Source organism: Caretta caretta, chromosome 1 (assembly GCF_965140235.1).
Source record: "Caretta caretta isolate rCarCar2 chromosome 1, rCarCar1.hap1, whole genome shotgun sequence".
NCBI lineage: Eukaryota > Metazoa > Chordata > Testudines > Cheloniidae > Caretta > Caretta caretta.
The window spans coordinates 160,824,699-160,849,609 of NC_134206.1; the positions used below are offsets into that span (position 1 = coordinate 160,824,699).

General features: G+C 39.2%; 1 protein-coding gene across 3 annotated transcripts in view; it reads left to right on the forward strand.

The window, feature by feature from the left end:
- Nucleotides 1–24,911, forward strand: part of DSCAM (DS cell adhesion molecule) — a 645,287-nt gene that overhangs the window by 422,416 nt on the left and 197,960 nt on the right. For all 3 annotated transcript variants that reach the window (XM_048866321.2, XM_048866302.2, XM_075132665.1), the window contains 2 exons: nt 316–435; nt 7,659–7,832. In XM_048866321.2, the coding sequence (XP_048722278.1) occupies nt 316–435; nt 7,659–7,832 (294 nt within the window). The remainder of the gene's footprint in view (nt 1–315; nt 436–7,658; nt 7,833–24,911) is intronic.

Genomic DNA, 24,911 nt, shown 5'->3' on the forward strand with positions numbered 1-24,911 from the left:
TTACCATTCAACCTTTTTTTCCCCCTGTAATCTCTCACGCAGTGGTGCACTATATATATATATATATATATAATTTTCAATGGAAAAAAACTGCTTTAAATTAGTGCAAATTAAAATGAAGAAAAATCAAAAGTAAAAAGTTTAGCGATTAGATTTGAATTCTGAAAAGTTATCTTTTTTTTATTTTGCTTTGTGTGAAATTTTGTGCCCATTTCTAATTTTTATTCCCATTAAAATTCCTAGAGTTGGTCAGTAATTTTCTGAATTATCTTCTCAGCTGCACAATTTCTCAATGATTCCTTGTTTATCCCTCAGTTCCCCCTAGATTTGTGGTTCAACCAAGTGATCAAGATGGGATTTATGGTAAAGCTGTAATCCTCAATTGTTCTGCAGAGGGTTATCCTGTACCCACCATTGTCTGGAAGTACTCAAAAGGTATGACTTCTTTCATAATCATTTGGGTCCATATTCTGGAACTCATACTTCAGTTTAGTAGCACCTTACTCAGTGTAATTCAATAGCACTAGTCATGGAGTAATAGTGAATTTGAGTTAAGAGTATCACAATTTAGTCCCCCAATATTTAAAGTAGTACTATTAAAATTCATGTGTTGCATCTGCATGTATGGGTATACACTCTTCTGTTGGCATTTGACTGTCTACAGTGATTGTAGGTTCTGAATAAAGTCTCAAGAAGAAGGGTGCAGAAGGTAAATGTTGCTTTGATTGCTGTGACCTTCAGAACAAGGTTCATTGTTACTACTTGGTTTGGGTTTTGTTCTTTTAAAATCCATGATAACACAACCAATCATACCTTTTCTGCAAAGAAGAAAGGTCAGATAGTATTAGCATAACCCAGTAATTCAGTATGCGCTTTACATAATGCTTTAACATTTTATTCTTATGTAACAGAGCATTAAAACTGGCCCCACTTGACCCCAGCTAACCACATGAAATTGACAGCTTTTTAATTAAAATGTGCTGCCTGCTAGATTGTGTCTTTTAGCCAATTATCTGTTAATGCTTACCTTGTGTCAAAGCGGGTGTTATTTCAGAAAGCAACTGTACTGTATACGTTAGTTAGATGTTCACACTTTACCACAGTATAAAAGAGAATACCTTATCACACCAAGTTGTATGTAGACCAAAAAAAAAAAACCCTCCAAAAAACAATTGACTTCTGGCTAAAGTTTGGTGCCCGTTGGGGCAAAAGCTGAGGCAACACTACATGTCCTTTTCAGTTTAATAGCACTGTTTCGCTTTACCAGTGCATGGAAGAAAATTTGGAATTAATATAAACACTTCACGATGTGCTTTTATTTTCACTTTCCATGTTGTGGTAATAAGGAAATAACAATTATTCTGTGTTCCATTTGTATTCTGAAGAGGGAGGCCAAGTCAGGCAAGCTAGATTCCAGCTAACAGCATGTAAGCACCACTAGGGGTTTTTTTTAGTAGCAGAAAAGAGAAGTTTAATTGTAATGATGTTCTACACATCTAAGTGAAAATCCTGTAATGATTTCCATTCACAGCTCTTCCTGAATCTTGGATAAAGTAGGTTTCTCATGCAGAACGAAGTTTTAGATGATATTAGAAGTGGTCAAAAATGTTTGAATTTTTGAAGTTCCAATTTTTTTTCTCCAGAACAGCTCTAGCTGACATGGACAACATTTTTATGCTGACACTGTATTTTGTTACTACATCATGATTTCATCAGAAGATTTAATTAAAATGTTGTACAGATCTCTAGGCTATACAGTTCATCTTGTCTTAAAATGGCACACTATATACTGTGATAGGTTTCAGAGTAACAGCTGTATTTGAGCCGTGCTCAAATAAATTGGTTAGTCTCTAAGGTGCCACAAGTACTCCTTTTCTTTTTGTGATAGGTTTGTACTAGGATCCAAAATAAGTACTGTAGTGGAGATCTTTAGCAACAAAGTGCACAGGTACCATCAAGTGTGTAGATGCCATGTAGAGTTTACAGATTATCAACAAATCCGAAAACCAGTTAGCATCATGACCAATAAAAGGTTTCTAAAGTTAGTGCAAAAGGAAAGGCAGAATGGTGTTTGTGCACAATGGATTAATGTTTGACAACCTTATCACTGCTGTAGACTTATGACCTAAATCAATGTATAAACCCAAGTAATAATGAGCAAGGTGGTATTATCATAGTCTCTAAAGAACATTCAGTCACGTCACAAAACTCAGTACACAGTAATGTATGATTGACGGTCACGGCTCAAGATGGACTTTGGCCTGGAATAGCTGGTGTTTTGCAAGTCCGGAGTGAGATGCCTTTGCATAGCTACATGTAGACACTTTCCCAGATTGTGCCTGTCTTTCACCAGTGCTATTAGTCCTTCACTCACTTTCTATGAGCACCAAAATTACCCACAGAATTTTGAATACAACAACAAGAGAGCATCTGTGCACAGACACCTGGGCTTTGCACTGCCAAGACACACACACATTCATGAAGTGTAGCTATTTCCCGTGCACTAACCACAAGAAAGTCGGTTCATTCAAGAACAAGAAGTAGGAAAAGAGAAACATCATTAATGTGACTAATACAGTTGAAGATCTGTGCAGACATTATCCTATAATGTTACCAAGTTCAGTGCATCTGCCTAGGTAATCTTCCATGTAACTGCCAGTCCCAAAAGTAAGCTCTTTTAGGATTAGAGAAGCTTAAATTTGCACATATGTTACATTTTAATATTCCAAATGTTGTATTCATGCGTTGTTATAGCTTTCTCTTTCCCCATAGTATTTTCTCATTCCATTTTCTTTTAGGCTTACTCAGCCCAATGCTTATAGTAATTAATGTTGATGGATATCAAATTCATGTACAGAAAGTTATATAAGAGAACCCCATTGAAAAATATATCCATGTGATTTCTCTGATAATGCCCCCTGCTGCCTCCCAAATTAGACTGTCAGACCTTTGGAACAGGGCCCTTGTCCTTGTCTGTGTTTGTAGAACACCTAACACTGTGAGACCTGATCCTGATTTGGGCTTCTAGGCACTATGATCATATAAAGATTATATTGTAATCAACTATCTAAATGGAAGCTAAATTGATAGCAATGGAAATCCGCATCCTCTATCAACAATACAAATACTATCTATGTAATCTCTCTAAGGTGTTCCAAGGAATCTATCAACACAATATCAAAGGGTATGTCTATCTGTGGTCAGGTGTTTCGTTGCTGTGCATGTAGAGTTACCCAAGCTAACTTAAATCTAGCTAGCTCAGGTACTGGAGTAGTGAAGCTGTGGCAGCACAGGCTTCAGTGTGGACTGTACAAGTCCACATGGGACCCTGGGTGCTTACTCATGTGGCTATCCTGCACTGAAGCCCATGCTGCCATGGCCACACTATTATTGGTAGCCATGCTAGCTAGATTAAAGCCAGCTCAGGTACATCTACACTAAAGCGAAGTGAAATTTTTTGGATGAATAGTTTATTTGCAGAAAAAAAGAACAGTTTTTGGTGAACCGAAACTATTCATGAATTCAGGCTGAATTTGTCAAATAATTTTAGATGGAAAAAAAAATGGGACGAAGATGAAATTTTTTTTTCAGTTCAGCCACCAAAATGAAAATTATTTATTCCCTGAGCTACAGATGCTGCAATCACACCTCCAGTTGCCATGTAGACATACCATAAGTGCCAAAGCATAGACAATAGTAGTGCAAGATTCCCTTTAAACGTACTTCAGTTCTGTTGTGTTCCAGAAGGAGTACCTATAAAAACAAAAGGGTTGTTTAGTTGCCATACCCAATTCTTGGTGAATTTTGTGAGGAAAGCATTTGTAGCATTAGAATGGGACTGAAACCACCAATGTTGAAGTGGGAATAGGGAAGCAACGATATTCAGTACAGACTTGGGCCAAATTCAAGCAACTGCTCTTGAGGTACTGCATCTTATCAGTTGTCCCCTGAATCATTCAGTCTCTCCATACCCATGCAAAAATGACTTCAGCTCAATCACTTGGGATTGGAAATGGGACCTTTATTCTCTTGCATGAGCAAGACCCTTGATGTTTAATGATGATTCAAGAATCAGTGGATTCCAGATCAGAAACATGCACAATAACTTTGCTACTGAAGGGTATTATGCTTCACTCAGCTGTGTAGTGGAAGGGAGTCAAAGTGTTCAGCTAAGGGGTGGAAGGGAAAAGTGGCCACATGAGAGGTTAACTAACTCTGTCTATTTGCTCTTTTCTCCTTGACAGTTGTTATATATAAGACCTACTCCACAGAGCTGGGTAGGGTATGGCCATAGGGATGTGGGGAGGAGTTGAGGGAACAACTACTGTGTCGCTAAATCCCTTATCAAATTAACATGAAAGCACCAAAATTTAGTGGTGCCAGGAGCAAGAGTGAATCCATCTTTGCAGTTTTTCCCACTGGGGACTATGACATTGGGGCTCAGCCAATGTCAACTCAGCAAAGACAAATGTCATGCCGCCATTGTTGTGTGGGAAGCCTGGGAGAAGAGCAGACAGGCTGAGATCTAAGGGGCATGACTCTGTTATTCCAGCAAATATTTGTCTGTCAGAAGAAGTAGCAGAGTACACACTGCTTGTGGAACCATCTCCAGGAAGTGTAATGGCCCATGCCCTCTAGATCTGTCCTCCTTTTTAACATGCAAAATGAAGCATATGGGCCTAACCAAGTAGATTTTTCATTTCTATCCAACCAGCCTCCATGTCTGCCAAGTCTTAAGATGGATCTGAATTCTGTATTTTAAACTAGTTATTAAATTGAGCCTGTGATGGGTTGTGCCCCTTCAGGATGCCACCTGATGTGCTGGGATACCACTGAGCCCACTTGTTCTGCCAGCCAGGGCACCCTTTTTACCTGTCTTGCTGAGCCAGGCTATTAAGCCTCCTCTAGCACACACACAGGCAGGGCCACACCCAACTGCACAATGACAGACACTGAGATCAGCTCTAGAAAGCCTCAGCTTAAGGGACTTGCCCCAGCACTCGGGTATCCACCTCCCTTGGAGTGCAGATCCAAAGGTATATTGTCTTGCGCTATAGAGAAATGTATGCATAAATTCGCCCCCTCCCTCAATGTGAAGGAAGCTATGCACAATTTCTCCCCCCCCACCTCAGTTAGAAATTACAGAAACTGCGTTTAATAATAAACAAAACAAATTTTATTAATTATAAAAGGTAGATTTTAAGTGGTTAAAGGGGTAGAAAACAGAACAAAGTAGATTACTAAGCAAATAAAACAAAACATACAAACTAAGTTTGATTCACTAAAGAAACAGGTTACAAAATATAATTTCTCACCCTAAATCTTGTCACAGGTAGATTATAGAAAGTCTTGAAAGGCAGCTACACTGGCCTGCAGCTTGAGACTTCAGGTATTTCCACTCACAGACTGGATGCCCTCCCAGCCTGGGTTTATCCCTTATTCCCTCAGTTCAGTACTTGGTTCTGGGTATTTTTCAGTCTCTCTTTGGGTGAGGAGGCAAAGGAGAACCACGGTGATGTCACTCCCCTGCCTTATATAGCTCTTGTGTATGGCAGGAACCCTTTGTCTCCCAGTGGAAGAACACTGGCATTCCGAGGGGTGGGTCTAGTACCAGATGACTCAGACCTATGTCTCTGCAGGGCTGTGGCAGCCATTACTCGTAGGCTGTCTGGAGCATCCACAGGAAGACTAAGCTCTTTCACAGTCCATTGTCTTTGTTAATGGGCCATCAGCCGTGTCTGGCTTTTCCACTGTTGTACCTGAAGGGATAGTTGGGGGTGACACCCAAAGTAACACAGTTGAAATGCAGATACATAGTCAATATTCCTAACTTCAGATACAGAAATGATACAGGCATACAAATTGGATAATCACATTAAGTAAATCGTAACCTTTCCAATGATATCTCACATGAGCCATCTTGCATAAAGTATATCTCAGTTATGTCATATCCATATCATAAGCATATTTTCATAAAGAATATAGAGTGAAACATCACAGAGCTGTTTATGCAGCTTACAGCAGTTTCCATATCTGCTCACGGGGGGTTGTGCACACTTTGGGTTTTGTTTTTGTTTTTAAAAGTTTAACAGCTTTGTTCACACCTTATTAAATTCTTTGCAGCTCTGACTGAGAAAATTAACAGATTAAAATCCTTTAAATTGTACATTGCATTTTAATTTGGTTTCATTGCTCCTACTCATGCCAAAGAGTGTCTACATATTTGCAGGTATCATAGATTTATCTTTAGATGGTTGTTTCAGTCCAAAAATTATTATTAAGCTGGCTTCTGTTTGCATAACTGATTCTGGTAGTAGAATGTTTGGTGTCAGTTATTAGATATCCCAGTATATTACAGTACTCAGTCTAATCTAATCTAATGCATATAAAATTCACCCATCACCGTGGTAGCTAGGAGCCATAAAAACAATTTAAAAAGTAACAATTATCTAAGAGCATCATACTCCCTATTTTGCCTGATGTCCAGCTCAGGAATGCTCTGCGCAAGTCAGTGTGGGGCTACAAAGCTGTCCTCCACTTACATGCACACCTCAATACTGGGCCACCCCAGATGCCACAATTCGGGGAATAACACTACAATACTGGTGAATGGAATCAAAATAGAGCAAAAGAGTGGGATTTAAGTGCAGCGTAGGCCTCAAGCTGGCCCTATGAGAATATGTACTACAGTATTAGAAAGGGATACCGATTAGCAAATAATAAATATATCTGAAATGAACTGAATTTGATCGACACATGCAGGAGGGTATTATACAATATTGTAAATCTAACCTTGAGAAGTGAGGATTTTCTTAAGGAGATGAATATCAACAACTCCATCTCAGCATTCCCTCCTAAAAGAGATCAATGAGATAAATTCGTCCCTGCTGAGCTCCCTCGACTGCAGTGCAGTTACACTAGAGTTGTATTTGGTTCAATGCCTCATTTCACTGTTGATAGAAAAGTGACCAGTGCATGTTTTGAGTGAGTTGTGTACCAACTATAGTTCTTTTATGGCAAACTGCACCTGCAGTTAGATGTGTTCTTGCATCAATCTGTCCCAGAACACAGTAAGTCAGAGATTATGTGTGATCAAACTGTCAGTTGTAGCAGGAAATATTCACTGATGTGCTTGTCCACATGCTACCATGAGTTTAGTGAACAAGGTCCTTAAAGTCCCTTGAGCATTCCATGTTTACTACAATAGACATCCCTCATGATCATAAGGAATTCATTTGGTATATGCATAAGGAATGTAGACTTTGTGGCTGTTCAGCTGTAATTTTGAATAATTTATCAGCCACTAAATGTACAACAAATGTACAACAAATGTGGCTTTTTACCCAGGAGCTCTCTGCAAATCTTTCTCTCCCTCTTACTCCTTTTTCCCTCTGCCTCCACCCCCCCCTACCTTTTAGTGAATTGTAACTACAGTTATCATTGATAAGATAAGACTTTTTTTTTCTTTCCATTGAATGACTTTAGTTTTGGCAACAGGCATTCAGCTTGTTCTGTAGATGGTTATAATGCCAGAAAGCAACATTTCATTTTAATTGACTTTAGCCTGTAATAATAGGCAGCTGTGGTTGCTGCCTTTTAAACAAATTCTTCTTTCCCCACCTCTTCCTTTCTGATTAATCTTTTGGGTTCTGCTGTAGGTGCTGGGGTCCCCCAGTTCCAGCCCATTGCCTTGAATGGCCGTATCCAGCTTCTCACAAATGGTTCCTTGTTGATTAAGCATGTACTGGAGGAAGACAGTGGATACTACCTCTGCAAGGTCAGCAATGATGTGGGAGCGGACGTCAGCAAGTCCATGTACCTCACTGTTAAAAGTAAGAACTAAAAGCAATTCTTTTTGATCCAAAGCTGAATTACAAAGGTTGGTTTGTTACCTCCCTGTTCCTGATAAAATAGGTTTTTTTATTGGATATTGAAATTCAATTGCATATTCTTGTAACTGGAATGTCAATATAGATGGGTAAGGTTTATTTAGGAGAGTTAAAAAACAGATGAAAAGGCAGAACCTTGACACTACTTATAGTTCAACAGTGAAGAATGTGGTGAGAACATTCTTTGGGTAAGGACAAGGAATGAATAACGAAGGAGAAATACTGTGAGTATCTGCTAGCAAACCCCAAGATTGGCCGAGAAGAAGGATGAAGAATCCCTGGACTAATTCTCAAGGTACCGTATGCTGCAGTTATTGTATTTATTTTAAATTGGTCAATGGTTGAATGTTTTAAGGAAATACATACATATTTACTTCTGCAAAAGATTTGGTCAAAGCCTTTTCTATCTGATCTGAGATCTTTACGGGGCTTAAACATATCTTCTTTACTGTGCGGGCAGAAGGGACAATTTTTAACATCTGTGTGTGTTCTGTGTTTGTAAAGGTCTAGCACAATGGGGCCTGGGACCATGACTGGGGTCGTAGGTGCTACAATAATACAAACAATACATTTTAATAATAATATCTACACAACTTCTTTTAACATAAACACAGATGAGAATATAGAGATGATGATATTGTCATGCTGTCTGGAGTGGCTCACAACCGAGAGTGCCAACCTCAGGTCAAACTCTCAGAAAACAGGGCAGACACCCGAAACTGATGGTATGTTCTATAATTAGATTTCACCAAGCCAATAACAAATGTGTATTCCTGGATCTCTAGAACAGTCTTACCATGGAGTCATGGACAGCCCCTTTAGGCTCTCCAGCCTATATTATCATCCAGACAGGTGGATTTTGTGATACTGGTCGCTGTACCAAACATCTCATTAGGTTACTCCCAACCCCAAAGGGTCAGTCACTTACCCCAGGTCAATGGATACTCTCAATCTCACACCAAAGACAACGCTGACAGCCAATTTCTCTAGTAAAATAACTAAAGGTTTATTAGCTAAGAAAAAGAAATGAGAGTTATTGAGAGGTTAAAATAGGTAAAATACACTAACAGGTGAGTCTACATTTGTAAATCCAGATAGCAGAGATGTGGTAATCTGCTAGTCTCCAAAAGTCTTTCAGGGTTACCCAATATAACTCTGGGGATCTCTGTCCACTCGCTCAGTATTTCCACTCCATTGGAATCCAAAACAGTCCAGAGTTGAAGGATCTTTCCTAGAATCCATCTTTTATATCTTCTTCACACAGAATGCTAGCTGACAGCTTTTGTACCCACATGGGCCTTCCTTTGAATAGATAATGAGAACAATACACCTAGCATTCCATAAGTTTTCATGAAGTTCTAACACCTGAATACACTCTTCATTAACACACCTTTGATCTAGGGTTATTTAATTACAGGATATACATAATGTAGAAGTAATGTAATAGCAAATTACAGGATATAGACAGATGAAAACAATACAAATCAGCATCCCCCCTTTGATCTCTATTAGCATACGAGTGAATTAGTTTGAACACATACTAACACTCGACGCTTCTTTGATATTCACATACAAGTGAATTTGCCTATGGTTTTGGCTAGAGCTGGTTTATCAGTGTGTCAGCTATATTTCAGGGGAAGTCAGAATGTTGATACATTTCCTCACCATAAAGAGGTCCAGGAAATAGTGACACACCAGCACACAACATCCTTCAAATATTCCTTGTTGACTTATTAGAACAGCATTGATGGAGATCACCAGGGACAGCATGCACTTTCATGCCTGTAGTATTTCACAGATTGATTGAATGCTTTGGAAGTTCTGGATGTCAATTGTCTCGGCAAAGGGCTATCTTTGAAAGTAAAAAGGTATTTTTCCCTGAAAGGGAGGGAAAATCCAGATTATTAATTCTTCATTTGATCTGTAGTCTAGGATATACAGTTTTTGAATACCAAAAATTGCAGATTGTTATAAATGGGTTGCAAAGACTAGTGTGAATCTTATTACACCTGCTAGTATTATAGTCTCAAACATCTTCCACGGTCCAGTTTATTTTTTGCCAAAAGTGACACACTGATGGGTACGAAGGAGAGGACTAGTTTTCCTGATCACTGCAGAAATGACCAGAGTAATGTGATATCCAAAATGTCCAAAACCAAAAATACGAAAAGCAATTACTAATGGTTTTCATAAATCCGGTTTTAACACCAGTTTCCCATGCTTCTGTAATTGACCATTTTGGGGACCAGTTTTGAACTACAGTATCAGTACATTTCCGTAATACGCTATAGAAAAGCAGCTTCTCTCTTGTTGGCAGCTATGCACAGTGCCTGTCTGATCACTGCATGCAGTTTCATGTGTGATAAAAGAGCATCCCTTATCAAATAAGAGCAGGAGCCTCCCTGGAGAGTTAGTTACTGTTTGAATCTAATGAAAACCCCTCTGGCTCTAAGATAGCAAATACAAACATGCATGCACCCTCACACATACACACTCACACACATACTGTTCCCAGCATGGGATTTGTAAAGCAGCTATAGCATACACTGTTTGTATGTGGGTGTGTGCTTAAAGGAGATTCAGACTTAGCTTTAATCAAACATACATTAAGCGCAATCTGGTTTCTGGAGTGACATCAGTAGAATAGTGCAGTTGTGTGCCTATGGTATGGCTGAATCCCCAGTTATAGTTGGGATTGTTATGGTTGAAATATAATAAACTGCTGTCACTCCAAAGGAGACCCTATACCTATGTGGTGTTCTCCAGATGTATTCTATTGTTTGTTTGTTTTATTTTCCCCTGTGATTATTCTTACTCCTTTTCCCACTCTGTCTGTCACACACTGGCTTCTATGCTGTAGTCCTCGGCGATATCCCTGCTACTAGATGAAAGCCTCAGATTTCCTCAGTGAAATTCACTATGCTAGTCATTAATTGATCCTGCATAACGTGTTTGCCCAGCTCCATGTGTTCACCCTAACTGCCTCCTTTTACTGAAAGGCAGAAGGGGATAAAATATGCTACAGGCAGGGATTTTGGGGTGACAGGGTTAGAAAGGAATATCCTTTCAAAAATTCAAAAAGATTAACACAAATATTTTGCTACTTATTTTCTTTGAAGATTCCTTGTGACAAATCAGCTTCCTTTCCTCCTCCTCGTATTCCTTGGCACTCTATATAGATTTTCAATCTGTATACCATACAGTAGCATCTCAAATCACTTGAGAAAGAAATAAGTGGCTTAATACAGCCACTTAATGTAGCCCACAAAAGCTTATGCTCTAATAAATTTGTTAGTCTCTAAGGTGCCACAAGTACTCCTGTTCTTTTTGCAGATACAGACTAACACGGCTGCTACTCTGAAACCTCTTAATACAGACTTAAACTCACTCAGCTGTTGAAACCAGACTACCACTCTGAAAAAGAGACATTTTAGCCTACCTCTTGAACAACTAGCAACGTATGTACACATATGCCAACCATTGAAAGTAAAAGTATAACCATGAATTAAAAATAATAATCTTACATGCAGGTTACTTTTTCCATTTTTAATTAGTGTTCCTGTCTACTCCATTTTCTCCTTTGTCTGCCTTAACACTTTCAGAGAAGTCTTCTATATTAACTGAGATAAATCTCATCTGTCCGAAAGACTGGATTCTTTCCTCTTCCAACTTTTCTAGTATCAAGTATGCAAAGTTATCCCCTATTTACAGAAGGTGTTAACATAAGATAAGTGTCTTTACTGGTAGTTTATAACTGGCTAGAATGAATATTTGAACTGATATACTTTCCTGGCTTATTGCTTCTTCCTCATTTTTTCTCAAATACACAGACTTACTATGCAGTTCATATAGGCTAAAAAACAACCTCACGAGCACCTGGTGGTGCTTGTTGCAAGATGAGTCACCTCAGACAATGTAGCTAAAGCTGCATGACTGATGGAGATTGCGTAAGGAATGAGCGTACGGGGAAGAGAGAAGGTACCAAAGGACAGAGCCCCAAGGAAAATCAACCAAGGGTGAAGAGGAGAAAGAGCCTCCAAAGTGGATATTGAGAAGCAGCCAAAGGGCTAGACTGAGAACCGTAAAAACATAGTCTACACCTAACAATTATTGTCCATCTCTTTGCCATTTGATAAGTCCATCTGAAGATTACCATCAGGTATGTTTGTCTTTCTGCTGGGCTCAACATATGCAATTTTCAAACTTCACATGCGCCAGGATACATAAAATGTGAAAAAACCCAATGAGAGAGCCCTGAAATAAGGTATCCAGAAATGGACTTTTTCCAGTGGTGGTTGGAATTAAGGAAATTCTACAGAGCATAAGAAGCCTTTCAAGGTAAGGGAAGAACTAAAGTTAATTGAAGGTTGTCCAGGAGTCATAAGAGAAGAGATATCTATTTAAAATGGGCGCCATTCAAAAACTAACTGCACAGATTGATTCATCTGAATACTATCACACTTTAATTCCAAACTAGAGTGTGTATAACATGTTAAAGCAGTTTTGTAAGAATTTCTAATGGGAGCCAAGCTTCAGTATAAAATATAGGAAGTAATCTGCTGTATGTTCCTATTCAAATCATCAACTGGATTCAGCCATGATTTCCCTGATCCTTCCTAAATCCATTACTCATTTGCATGTCATCCGGGAGACTGGTGACATTTAATTTGAACACCAAAACACATCCAGCAAGTCCCGTCTACCAATAAAATCACTTCATTCACTTTCCTCTCAAATACACTTCTTTTCAATTTGCATTATACATGATTAATACATAAACCTAAAGCTGTACCCTACAGTCAGACTCATGCATCCTTCCAGCATGAATGTATTAATCGCAGATAATACTTATCATGCTAAGCTACCCCACTTTAAATATTTTAGCTAAAGCCTGATAGAGATCTGTGGCAAGAGCTAAGAGCAGAGAAGAAAACAGCCTGGGATAGGCAGCAGTGTCCAATGGCTAGGGCCCTGGGTTGGGAGCCTGGGGTTCTAGTCCCAACTCTACCACTAACCTGCTATGTGACCTTGGGTAAAAGTTACTTCACCTCTCTGTGTCTGTTTCCCCTCCCACCCTATATCTGGTAAGTCTATTTAAATTGAAAGCTCATCACAGCAAGGGTTGTCTTTCGTTCTTTCACTCTGTACAGCACCTGGCACGGTGAGGCCCTGGTCTCGGGGGCTCTAGGTGCTACTGTAATACAAAGAAATTATGCTAATAAAATACAAAAATACAAAGAAGAACAAATGGAGGCTTATATAAGGGAACTCTGAGTCCTGTGAAACTATATTTTCCACTGTTGAACGGAAACACGCTACCATATCACTGAGACATTGCAGTAGTCATAGGTGAAAAACAAATGTACATCTGTTCTCCTTTATGTACCTTTATCCTGGCAGGATAAAGACACACTTAAATAGTTTGTCTTGCCAAAATACCTACATAATAAGATAAGAACAGCCATACTGGGTCAGACCTAATGTCCATCTAGCCCAGTTTTCTGTTTTCCAGTAGTGGCCAATGCCAGGTGCTTCAGAAGGAATGAACAGAACAGGGTAGTTATCAAATGATATATCCCCTGTTGTCCAGTCCCAATTTCTGGCAGTCGGAGGTTAGAGACACCCAGAGCATGGGGCTGCATCCCTGACCATCTTGGCTAATACACATTGATAGACCTATCCTCCATGAACTTATCTAGCTCTTTTTTGAACCCAGTTATAGTTTTGATCTTCACAACATGCCCTGGAAACGAGTTCCACAGGTTGACTGTGTGTTGTGTAAAGAAGTACTTCCTTTTTTTTTTTAACCTAATGCCTATTAATTTCATTCGGCGACCCCTTGTTCCTGCAGTAAAGCCAGTGTATGATAATGGAGCATTCAGTGTGCTTACCTCAGCAAAGTAACTGCAACTAATCACCCATGGCGAGCTGTAAAGGCAGATAAAAATTGCCATCTGTAGCATGTTCAACAATACATTGTGGGAAAAACAATTATCTCACTGTGTCAAGTTCACTGTGAACAAGCCCAACTATTCTGACTGATATTTCTTCATCTGGTCTTATTCCATATTTTACAGTTCCCTGTTCCATAAATAGTGTTTTCCTTGGCAAAAATGACACCCCGGTTGTACACTCTGTGTTTTATTATTTTCTCCTTCTGTGTTCTGCGATCTTGAGCCAAAGTTTAAAATTTCTTATCTATTGCAGCCACCTTAGGCAGAGAGGGCTGAGATTCTGGCCAATGGAAAAGGGAGACTCCATAGTTCAATGACTTAAACATCTCTTCAGAACAATGGAGTAAATAAAGGTGAAAAATAATAAAAAATTAATCCAGTTGAACTGAAAGCAGCATATACACCTAAAAGTGCCTTTTTCTTGCCATATCCAATTGCCTTGCCTTTTTCTACCCCACCCTCCTGGCCAAAGGATGGGTGTATCTTTGTTGAAATACAGTATGCAGGTATAAGTGAACTATTGGGAGCCTCTGATATAATTTCAAGTAAATGTTGATGGATTTTAGTACTTTTATTTTTTAATGCAGTCTAGGAGAAGCTATAGAAAAGCTATGGTAAATCTTGAAAACATGAAAAGGTTCCCTAGACACAAGTACTCAGTCTTGTTAGTGTAACAGGCCCCTGTTTTATTCTAATGAGGTCCTCCCACTATGAGAAATGAACAAGCTCTGAGTGCTGTTTGCTGCCTCTTCAGACCATCGGCACAGCTTTGATTTAAGGACTTGCGCTTTAATCACCCATCATGTGTCATTACCCCGACAGGCGGCAGCAGCCACAAGATACAAGCACCAGTAAATTGCACTGAAAGTCGCTGAAGCGACCCTTTGTTGATTTTCTTTTACAGCTATTCCATGGCAGATCAGCCGTCATAACAACACAGTGCCTGTGGCAACATGGTGAAATTAAACGTGAAGTATGTTCAAGGTAGCTGGTAGAAAGCTGGAATATCCCTTTTTTTCTGTAGATTTGAATGCTTCTTACTCTTCTCATAAATGCCAAGCCTGTGGCAATTGGCTGAAACGACTGCTATATCTCGTCAGATAATTGCCAGATGCACTACAGTACAAATATTAAAGTGCTTTTGTATGCAAATCATTACATTACTATCAATTTTTAAAGAAGGGACTGGACATTTGTTCTCTTTTTTTAAAAAAAGAACCCTGTTGTAATTGGCTATGCGGGGGGGGGGAATAACATCGCCTTTTTCTTTCCCAGGAGACTAGCTGCCCCAGCAATGCTGCTAGCAGGAAGATGAAATGTAGAGATTTTTCATCCTAAGGCATATATAGATAAGTATATATAGACCTACAATATCTTTTTATCTGGATAAACGACATCACACTCATTATCTTTTCTTGTAGATAGTCATCTCTCCAAGCCCTGTGGTGCTGGCATAACAAAATTAAACATGAAGTATATGTGGATTTTTTTTAATACTTACATAGAGAACATTCGGTTGGGACTGTAATTCTATTTTCAGAAGTGTTCTGCTGTCAGAGGTATCATAAGGGATGTAAAATATTAAGGCATCATTGCAGAGATGATCAACGTAGTAAAGTCATTATCGTTTCCTGCTTCAAAGCCTTCCTTCATACTGATTTTTGCTATGAGGCCTACAAGAAACTACCCAATTACTACTGGACAGTCTGAGGGAGATGGTGTAGTGTAGCCAATATTTTATTTCTTTATATTTAAAAATGTATAAATAAACACGATAGGAGAAATGTGTATAAAACTACAGATATTTTCACTGTGTCTCTTCCCTGCCCTTAGTATGTTGCTTGTCCTATTAAACTGTAACTTTTTTTGGACACAGGACAGTGGCTCTGATGTTGCAATGAGCACCCAGACAGAGCCCTACTGAAGGCAATGGAACTGTGTGTATGCAAGGATCTGCCCAACAGAGCTCATCACAGGGTTGGGATCGGTGTCTCCTATGTATATGGACAGCACGTAGCACATTATGAGTGGACCAGAATAAATAATAGTAAAATATTTCCATTTTTGCCATTGATATTCTGGTACTTCCATGATGGCTATTAGATAGAAGAATATCCAGTTCATATTTACCTTTATCAATCTTATAAACCTTTTGTGATGATGGGAGTGGAATTAAAAATGGACATTTAAAATGTAAGATACAGTAAAGCTAGCTAAAGGGGCAGCATGCCCAGCTCAGAGAATAGTTCACCTGTCACAGCAATACAATTCCTGTGGCGAGAGGGAAATGAATCCAGTGTTTATTATAGGTGGCTGGTTGAAATGTAGAGCACCGCTCTTTCTTTTTCTCTCTTTCTTCTCCTGATATTCAAGTCTAATTCATTTGTCATAGAAATGCAATGTCAGTGGCACTAGAATATAATGGAATATAAAGGAAGCTGGTTAAGAGGCGAACTTTAATTTTGGAAGGCTTCCATCTTACAGGAAGTGTATTGGAAAATGTCCTCACTTATCATTTGGGTTTTCTTTTTCTTATTTGAAAGAGAGAATTTAAAACCAAATTATTCAGTTTAGATGTACCATCAGAGGAAGCCTGCATGTAGATTTCTGGAATAATATATGTTTTTCTAAATAGGCTTTTAAGCAAATATATGCCAACTAGCTTAACAGAGTTTCACTACTACTTGTACTTGCTTACTGCACTATTACAATATATTTAGAGAGAGCTCTGTATTTTTTCTATCCTGCCCCCTTAGTGACCCAGATCATATTTTGTTATTCCATTGTGACACTTTTCAGAGTTACCCAAGGTATCTGGTGTGGATCACTATCACCTGCTTACAGCACAAGAGAGCCTGGTCTTTGCCCACCAGGGGAGACCCTCCCCAATGGCAGTTGGCAACACAGGCACTCCTATCCAGCCTCCAGGAGCCCAGCTCTTTCCCAATTCAGGCTAGCAATTTACACATCCCACTTGTTACACTCGAGTGCCCTGTCCCTTCTCTTCTGGACACCCACAATGTACACCTGTCTGCTGCCTCCATGAAAGCAGTGAGTCCTAGTTCACCAGGCAGCATAAGGCACTTAGGCAGAGGCGCCGACTTTCTGAGTTCCCAGGAGGGTGCTCAACCCCCGTTCCACCCCAGACCCTGGCCCCACTCCACCCTCTCCCCCTAGGCTGCACCCCCGCCTCGCCTCTTCCCACCCCTGTCCCACCTCTTCCTGCCCTGTTCCGCCTCCTCCCCCAAGCACGCCCCACCCTCACTCCTCCCCTCTTCCCTCCCCTTCCACTTCCCGCTGCCTGCCACTAAACAGCTGATCCTCCGCAGGCAGGAGGCATTGCGCAGGATGGGGAGGAACTGATCGGCAGGGCCCGTGGATGCTCCAACCCTGGAGCACCCACAGAGTCAGCACCTATACACTTAGGTTTATAGTAAAATCAAACTGAAGTTTATTTAATGGAGCTTGAGACAGAGATTGAAATAAAAGAAAGTATTAAGGGTTTGGAACGAAGGTTCCTGGTAAAAGAAAAACATAAAATGCAATCAATAGCCTACACTTATTAACAAGTTATTTCCTGTCTAATAAGGTACTTCTTACCCAATAGTAAATCCTTACAGCTCTTGTCTAGTTCAGAAAGCTCAGATGCACCTTTCGTGAGACACCCTTCCTGGCAGAGTCTCTCCTCTGCAAGGGATGACAACTTGTGCTCTCTCCTCATCACTTATATAGTTATAGACTATTGTCTCTTACTCCAGAGGGTCCCTTTTCTTGGCTTTTTTTTTTTTTTTTGGTCTTTGTAAATCCTCAAGCTCTACTTGAGACCGGTGTCAGGAGTCCAGTGTAGTGCACTAAATGTTTGAGTTCTTCCTGGAGGGATGCACCCAAAGAATAGTGATGGGAAACTGGACCTCCACCAATAAATCCTTCACTTGTGCGGTCCCACAAGGATCAATTTTCTCTTTGGTTCTTTTCAACATTTACATTCAGTCTCTAAGTGAACTTGTCAGATGCAAGGGCTAAAGTGCCAGCAATATGTAGATGACACACAGCTCTACCTATCCTTCATCACATATGACCATACCTCTACCCCCAAGATGTCCCAGTCCTTCCATTAGATCAGCTCATGGATGAAGAACGGCTGGCTGAAGCTGAACCTGGGAGCTACAGAGAGGTTTTTAAGTCCTCTCAAAGTCAAAAGGTTAATGCTGCCTTAAATACGGAGTTGTTACAGTGCCACCAAAATACTCTGTTAAAACAATTTTGTGGTAGTTTCATTTTTATTCAATATGTAATAGGTAGTATTGGCTAGTATATTGTACATATGCACACAGCTCATCTGTGATTCTGATCAGTTTACATTCAGGCAGATGAGTTTTTTTAATACTACCATATAGACACAGGTATACAACTCCACTTTTTCCCTATACATTCACCTTATTTGGTGGCCAGTCTGTACAGTACATAACTCTCTGGGATTTTCATTTTTCTGTTTTATCATATCAACCCCGTTTCTTGAATAATGTTTAAAAATATATGTGCAATTATGAAAAGATTTTTTTTCATTGATGATGAAGCAGATTTAAATTACTTTCCTAATGTGGAAGGTGTGTGTGTGTGTGTGTGTGTTGGCACCCAGCAGAATATAAATTCCCATTATAGGAAATATGTGCATGATTCATCATCACTCACTTATTTTTGTATTTGCAGTTCATCAGGAGTTGGGGCTAAATTTGCTAACAGAAAATGAATATGCTTAAATCAGTGATAAATGGCATACTTCTAAAGAAGATATGGTAAAACGGATAGCGAGATACCAATCAGTTTACCCGCCATTTACAGTACATGTGACTATTTTCCTCCTCAGAAGTGTTGATTACTTCATCCCTATTTTTAAGAAATGAACATGTCTCCTTTTTAGTTTTTCTTTTCTCCACTTATTATAGTGCTAACTTGAGGGTGCTTCCTATTTATACAGTTATAAATACACCAACTTAAATACACTCCAAGGCCAAGATGCACCAAGATATGGATGTTGCTCATAACTTCCATCATTTTTCACCTGCCCTCCTTCTTTTCTTCTATCCATAGCCCGTCAAACCACTTTCTTCTGTACAGGTCATCAGGCCACTTCTCAGTATATTTTTGATCACAGTATGTTTCAAAACTCAGCTACAAGGCAGAAGCTGATATTCTCAAATGATAAACAAAGAGCAAAAGTGCAAGTTTTGTGACCCTAAGAGCACCAGAGTTTCAGCTGGCCTGACCAATTCAGTGTACCCCAACTCACTGTGATTATAATCTATATCTAAAAGGTATCTGTAATGTGTCATTGGAAAATTAATAATTCATTGATCATTAATATTCTTGTGATATGTATGTACACAGTGTTTCGTGAGCATTATGGAGATATGCTGGAATTATGACTAAAGTATGTCTAAACCAGGCATGTCAGGGGGAGTTGGCACACACATCTGCCCTAGACAAAAGAATGTATATTTGCTTCTCTGGCTGGCCCAGTCGTCAAGCAGAGACAACGAAGATCCATTTACATATTATATAAACAAAGCTATCAAGCTAACAAATGTGACAGAGACAGCTTCCAGCAGCCAAGAAAAACTTTATCTGAGCTATAAAGGCAGGGGGTTAGAAACTCAAGTAATAAGCAATTGAATCAACTGATTGTATACACAAAAAGAAAAGGAGTATTTGTGGCACCTTGGAGACTAACAAATTTATTTGAGCATAAGCTTTCATGAGCTACAGCTCACGTCATGTATACATGTGACATTACTGAGAGTACAATCTGGACTGACGAACAACTGTGTCCCCTCAGTTCTCCAACCTGGGGTACCTTTTACACTGTTTTGCTGTGAGAGCCACTGGTCCTAGTCTGCTCACACACAGCCTCCAGCATGTAAATTATACTGCAAGAATTCTACAGCCAGCCACCCTTGAAATATACTTCAGAATAACACCAGCAAATTCCCAGTGTGGGCGGAACCCCCAATGTTTCTTTGTCAGGATGTAGATTTTCACTAATATCCTCTTTTCTGCCAAAGAATGGCCACTTAACCAGGTGATGGTCCATTTGAGGCGTTGGCTAGCCTTTTGTCCCTGGGGAACTGGTTTGTGGTCCCTCCTCCACAACTTGGAATATGTCTAGTAATACCATACAGAGGAACTCTATAACTTTACATCTATTGTTGCCACACATATTTTACCAGGGCAATAGTGATAAGCAAATTATGAGTTTTAAAATGATACTTCACAAGGCATACTTTGTAGAAAATTTATCATAGTCCTGTAAAAGGGGCGAATATAGGGGTACAGACAATCAAATTACAATATGTCTGTATTAAAAAAGTTTATCAAGTGAGGTGTTTTATGAAGGTCTGTGACACACCGGTGATTAATATCATGGTAAAATGTAGGTATTGACATTACTGTATATAAAGAATTATGGATACTCATTGATATTAGGCTTTACACTCTGTGTCCAAATGAAGGGAAAAACAGGTTTTCCCAGAGAGCAGGGAACATCACAGCTATTTAATTAATAAATTAAGCATGGTGGAATCAAATCAATGGAAGCCCCATTTACATACAGGAGAATGGGAAACCCACAGGAAAGGAAGAAAAGCATGAGGTCATCCATCCTCTTGAAACAAATTCATTAAACTTTGGAAGATATATGCAAGGACAGAAGCCATCTTTGGCATCCATCACTAGACAAACACAATGGAACAAAGCTCTTGCAAGCTGAGAAAGATGGTTCCTTCAACCAAGGTGGGGTTGTAGTCTCTGAAAACTGAATATAGGTGAGAAACCTGTTTAGGCAAAGATCTTTCACCTAGGAAGACAAGGGAAAGCAGCCCTTTGTGCTTCTGTGGAAGGTCCTGACTGTGAGAGAAAGTCAGCCATGGCTGGAAAGGAAAAAGATAAGTATCACATCTTCCTTTAACAAAGACTGTAGCTTGTTAAGTCTTAGCCATTAGAAAGCGTATTTTGTTTTGTTTAACATGTAACTCTTTCTATCTTCATTCCTTATACTCAAACTCACTTAATCTCATGTATATGTTGTTAATACATTTGTTTTATTTTTACTATCAACCAACTCAGTGCTGTGTTTGCAGGAAAGGGTGTATTTATGCCCGTTAATAAGCTATGATGTGCTTTTATCTCTTTATAGAAACAAAAGGAACCTTATTATTTCTCTGAGCTGTCCAGGAGAGGAATGGACACTTCAGGACACACAGTTTTGGGCAAAATTGGGACTGGAAGTGTGTTGGTTGTCACCAAAGCTGGTGGAAGCCAGAGTGGGGCTGCAGGGCTGTAGATAGGCTTCTGGGGTCAGAGCTGCTGAACCAGGGCTGTCTAGCACACAGACACTTAGGGCCCTGCATGCTTATGGGCTGGCTGGGAGCATCCCAGGCTGGGAGCTATAGCAGCAAAGCATTGTTAGACGCCCAGTATTGCAGGGCAAGAGATAACACAACCCCATATTGATCTGAACTGCACCCTGAAGTGTGACAATGTCCCGTCTCTCTAAGAACCTTGAATGGGCAATCTACAACAGATGTCTTGACTTCCTTTCCTCTTTTCCTACTTGAACCCCTTCAACCTGACTTCTGCTCCCTGAACTTGACTGAAACTGCTCTTACCAGGGCTTAAGTGACCCCTTCCTGACTAAGGCCTCAATCCTATGATATGTTGACTTCAGTGGGGCATTGTGTGAGCATAGCAGTCTAACCACACACAATGAATTGCAGGATTGAGGCCTAAGTCAGAGGACCTTTACTCTTTCCTCATCCTCTTTGATCTCTCTGAAGATTTTGGTATCCTTGGTTGTTGCCTCCTCAACAATCTATCCTACCAGTCAGCGTTGTGAGTCTGTTCTCTCTTAATTCTTCTTCTATCTCTCTGTCCTTCTTCCAGAATCTAGTCTGGATGAGGTTCCTCCTTCCTCCACCTCATATTTGTTGGTATTCTACAAGGCTCAGCCCTTCCTCCTGCCTTTTTCTCTATCTGATCCCTAGGTGACCTCATCCACTTACGCCTGTTCAGATACCATCTCCTTACTGATTATTCAAAAATCTATACCTAAGCTGTCTTCCCCTTACCTCTCATATGAAACTGTAGAATTTGAAGAATATTGTCAAATGTAGCAAAAGTTGTGGACAGATCCTTAAATCATGAATCCATGATTTTTCATGCCTACAGTTCTCATGTTTTCCTGATGAACTAAGCATAGACATTTTCAGCACAAAATGTTTGTTTCAAAAAGTTGTGCATTTTTGAAAATGGGGATTATAATGGAAACTGTTTTTACTAATTTTGACTATCATAGGTTCTACAAGGTGCTCACTATATTAGTTATAAAAATTAAATTATCTTGCATTCTGGGTCCTTACAAAGAATTTAATGTTAGACTCCTCGTTCTTCCTCCCTCCCCAGGCAACACAGTGGAAAACTTAGGGAGCATTTTAGACATTAGCATCTTATACTAGACTATTTATCCAAGACTTTTATTAAGTCTAAAAAAATGTCATTTTCAAGAAAAAGGCACTGAATTCCAACAAAAAAGTATCCTTTGAGAATACATGCAGAGAGTATAGACCATCCCTGAGAACTGAGTGACACATACACTCCACAGTAGTTACATATATTTTCCTGCCTTATATTCATGTGGCAAAAGAAAATGTAAAGAGCGTAGTTCCTATGCAAATATTTTTTGCTTTGGATCCAAAGAGCATATTTGATTTTAAATACAATATTAAGTATCTCTACTAGCCAAAGAGGTTGTCATCTAGCTGCTTCCATCATTATACTTATAAGCATTTTTTTGTAAAGGAAGCAATTTTGTCTTGAGAGATAAGCATTTTTGTGGTCTTTTGTTTTGTATTTCAAACTGTTATTCAAGAGTTACATGGTAGCTGTGATCACATCTTTCTATGAAAATCCTATGATTATTCAGTATAAATACCATGTGTGTACCCTATAATAGTCACAGTAAAAGCAAAGGTTAAGTATACAGTTTGGAGACACACTGAAGTTACAGAAGATGCAGGACTAAAGGAGGACTGTACATTAGGTCAAAGATCCCTGCAGACAAGTGAATTTCTGGCATTTTGTTTCCCAGACTGCCTCTTGCTGTGTGTTCATCATGTACAGTAATTCACAGAGAAGCACTTGCAAATGGTTAGTAAAGTACAGTCGTTTTCAGCAGCCTAGATAGATTTGCTCTGTGGGAAACTGTTTTTCTTTGGCCTGAATTGTATACTTAAACAAAGATTTCATCTCGGCATCAGTGTCTGAATGCCTATTAAAGTTTTTTCTTTTTCCTTTCTTCAGATATTTTCAATGTGTGATGCCAATATATACAGTACCATAACCATAACCAAACTGCATGTTTCTTTGGAAGCAAGGACAGCCTTTGGAGCTGTCCATTTATGACAATGGCTGTTACCTTTAAATTGTTGTAAGAATCTCTTTATGGTACACAATCCATCATAAAGAACTAAAGAAGTGTGTCTTAATTTTTAAATAAATTTCATTAGGATAATACAGGGTTAAGTCTTGTCAAACAAAGAACCATGATTAGCCAATGAAAGAATTCACAGTATAGTCCCAATCTCTTAAAAATGGTACAGTCTTGGTTAATTGTATCTTTCTCCATCAGGCACAGAATAATTAACAGGTTCTGCATTGACTTTTTTCTCTTTTCCATCATATGGTGGAATATTTGAGTATTTTCATTTAACCTGTAAAAGAGTGTTGTCATAAAAGTAATGGACTACTTTGTAAAACTCATTTTGCTTCCCTTAGTGTCATTTATTTAACTCTTAACTTCCATCTGGCAAATGCAAAGGTAGTCCACAGGGATGTAGTTTCAGATTAATGTGTAGGGATGTATGTGCATAAAATACTTCATGATTCTTCAAGATGAGAATAAACACCAAAGTCTTTACTCTTTAGTTGAAGAGAACCATTGTTATTATTGAATGACAGGATAATACTTTCTTTACCCTATGGACTTCTGTTAAAGTTCCAGTATTAATTTGAGCCTCTGAAACATTATTATTCACTCTGCTTTGAAAATATTAGGTAATAGTACTAATTGATCTTTTACAACTGCAGATATTATTGAGGGATTTAAATTACTGATAAACAGCACTCATTGTGGACAGATAGTTGGAAATCTAAATATATCCTTCTGTGTGGGCAAAGTGTGTGCATGAGATTAACATTATGTAATTGTTGTAACTATTATTGTATTTTTGTCTTTCCCACGCTATGTCCCATCACACAGGTTAAAGCAGTATCACTTGTACAGTGAACTTGCACAGTACAGTTAAGACTGGTAAAATGGTTTCTATATCACACCCTGTTTCCATATACTCTCAACTTATGTGCTGAGTATTTCCATGCTTAGTTTTGCAGAATGTCACACTGTGTCATCATCCATTAAAACATACAACCACAAAAAGTAGTCAGCTACCCGTCCCCTTTTGCTCTCCTTTAATTACTGGCCACAGTCACCAACATGTGTGTGTGTGTGTGTGTGAATGTGTGTGTGTGTGTGTGTGAGAGAGAGAGAGAGAGAGAGAGAGAGAGAAAGATGCACTCTGTACCCTACCTAAGAGAAGGGACCGAAAAGTGAACAAAAAGGAGTACAAATATGGTCAGATGATATTGAGAGTCAGATTTCATAAACATAGCTATGCATATTTTGTCCACTATTTGCCCAGTTCTAAATTTAGTTTTTGTATAGCATGGCCATCCATCAGATAGTTCTGTACATGTTTATACTGGTGGCAGTTTCTACACACGAGTCCTGTACGAGAACTTACACACACGGATTTTGAGAGAACTTTTTAAGGCCATATGGGGAAGCTTGCCAACACCATGCATGGCTTTCATATTTATGAGCATTAAATGTAATCTTCAAGGCTACAATTTTAGAAAAATTGGTTCCTAAGTCTATATTTATACACCTATATGCTGTATGGCTTGATTTTAAAAAATGCTGAGTAACCAACAGTTCCCAGTGATTTCAGTAAGAGCT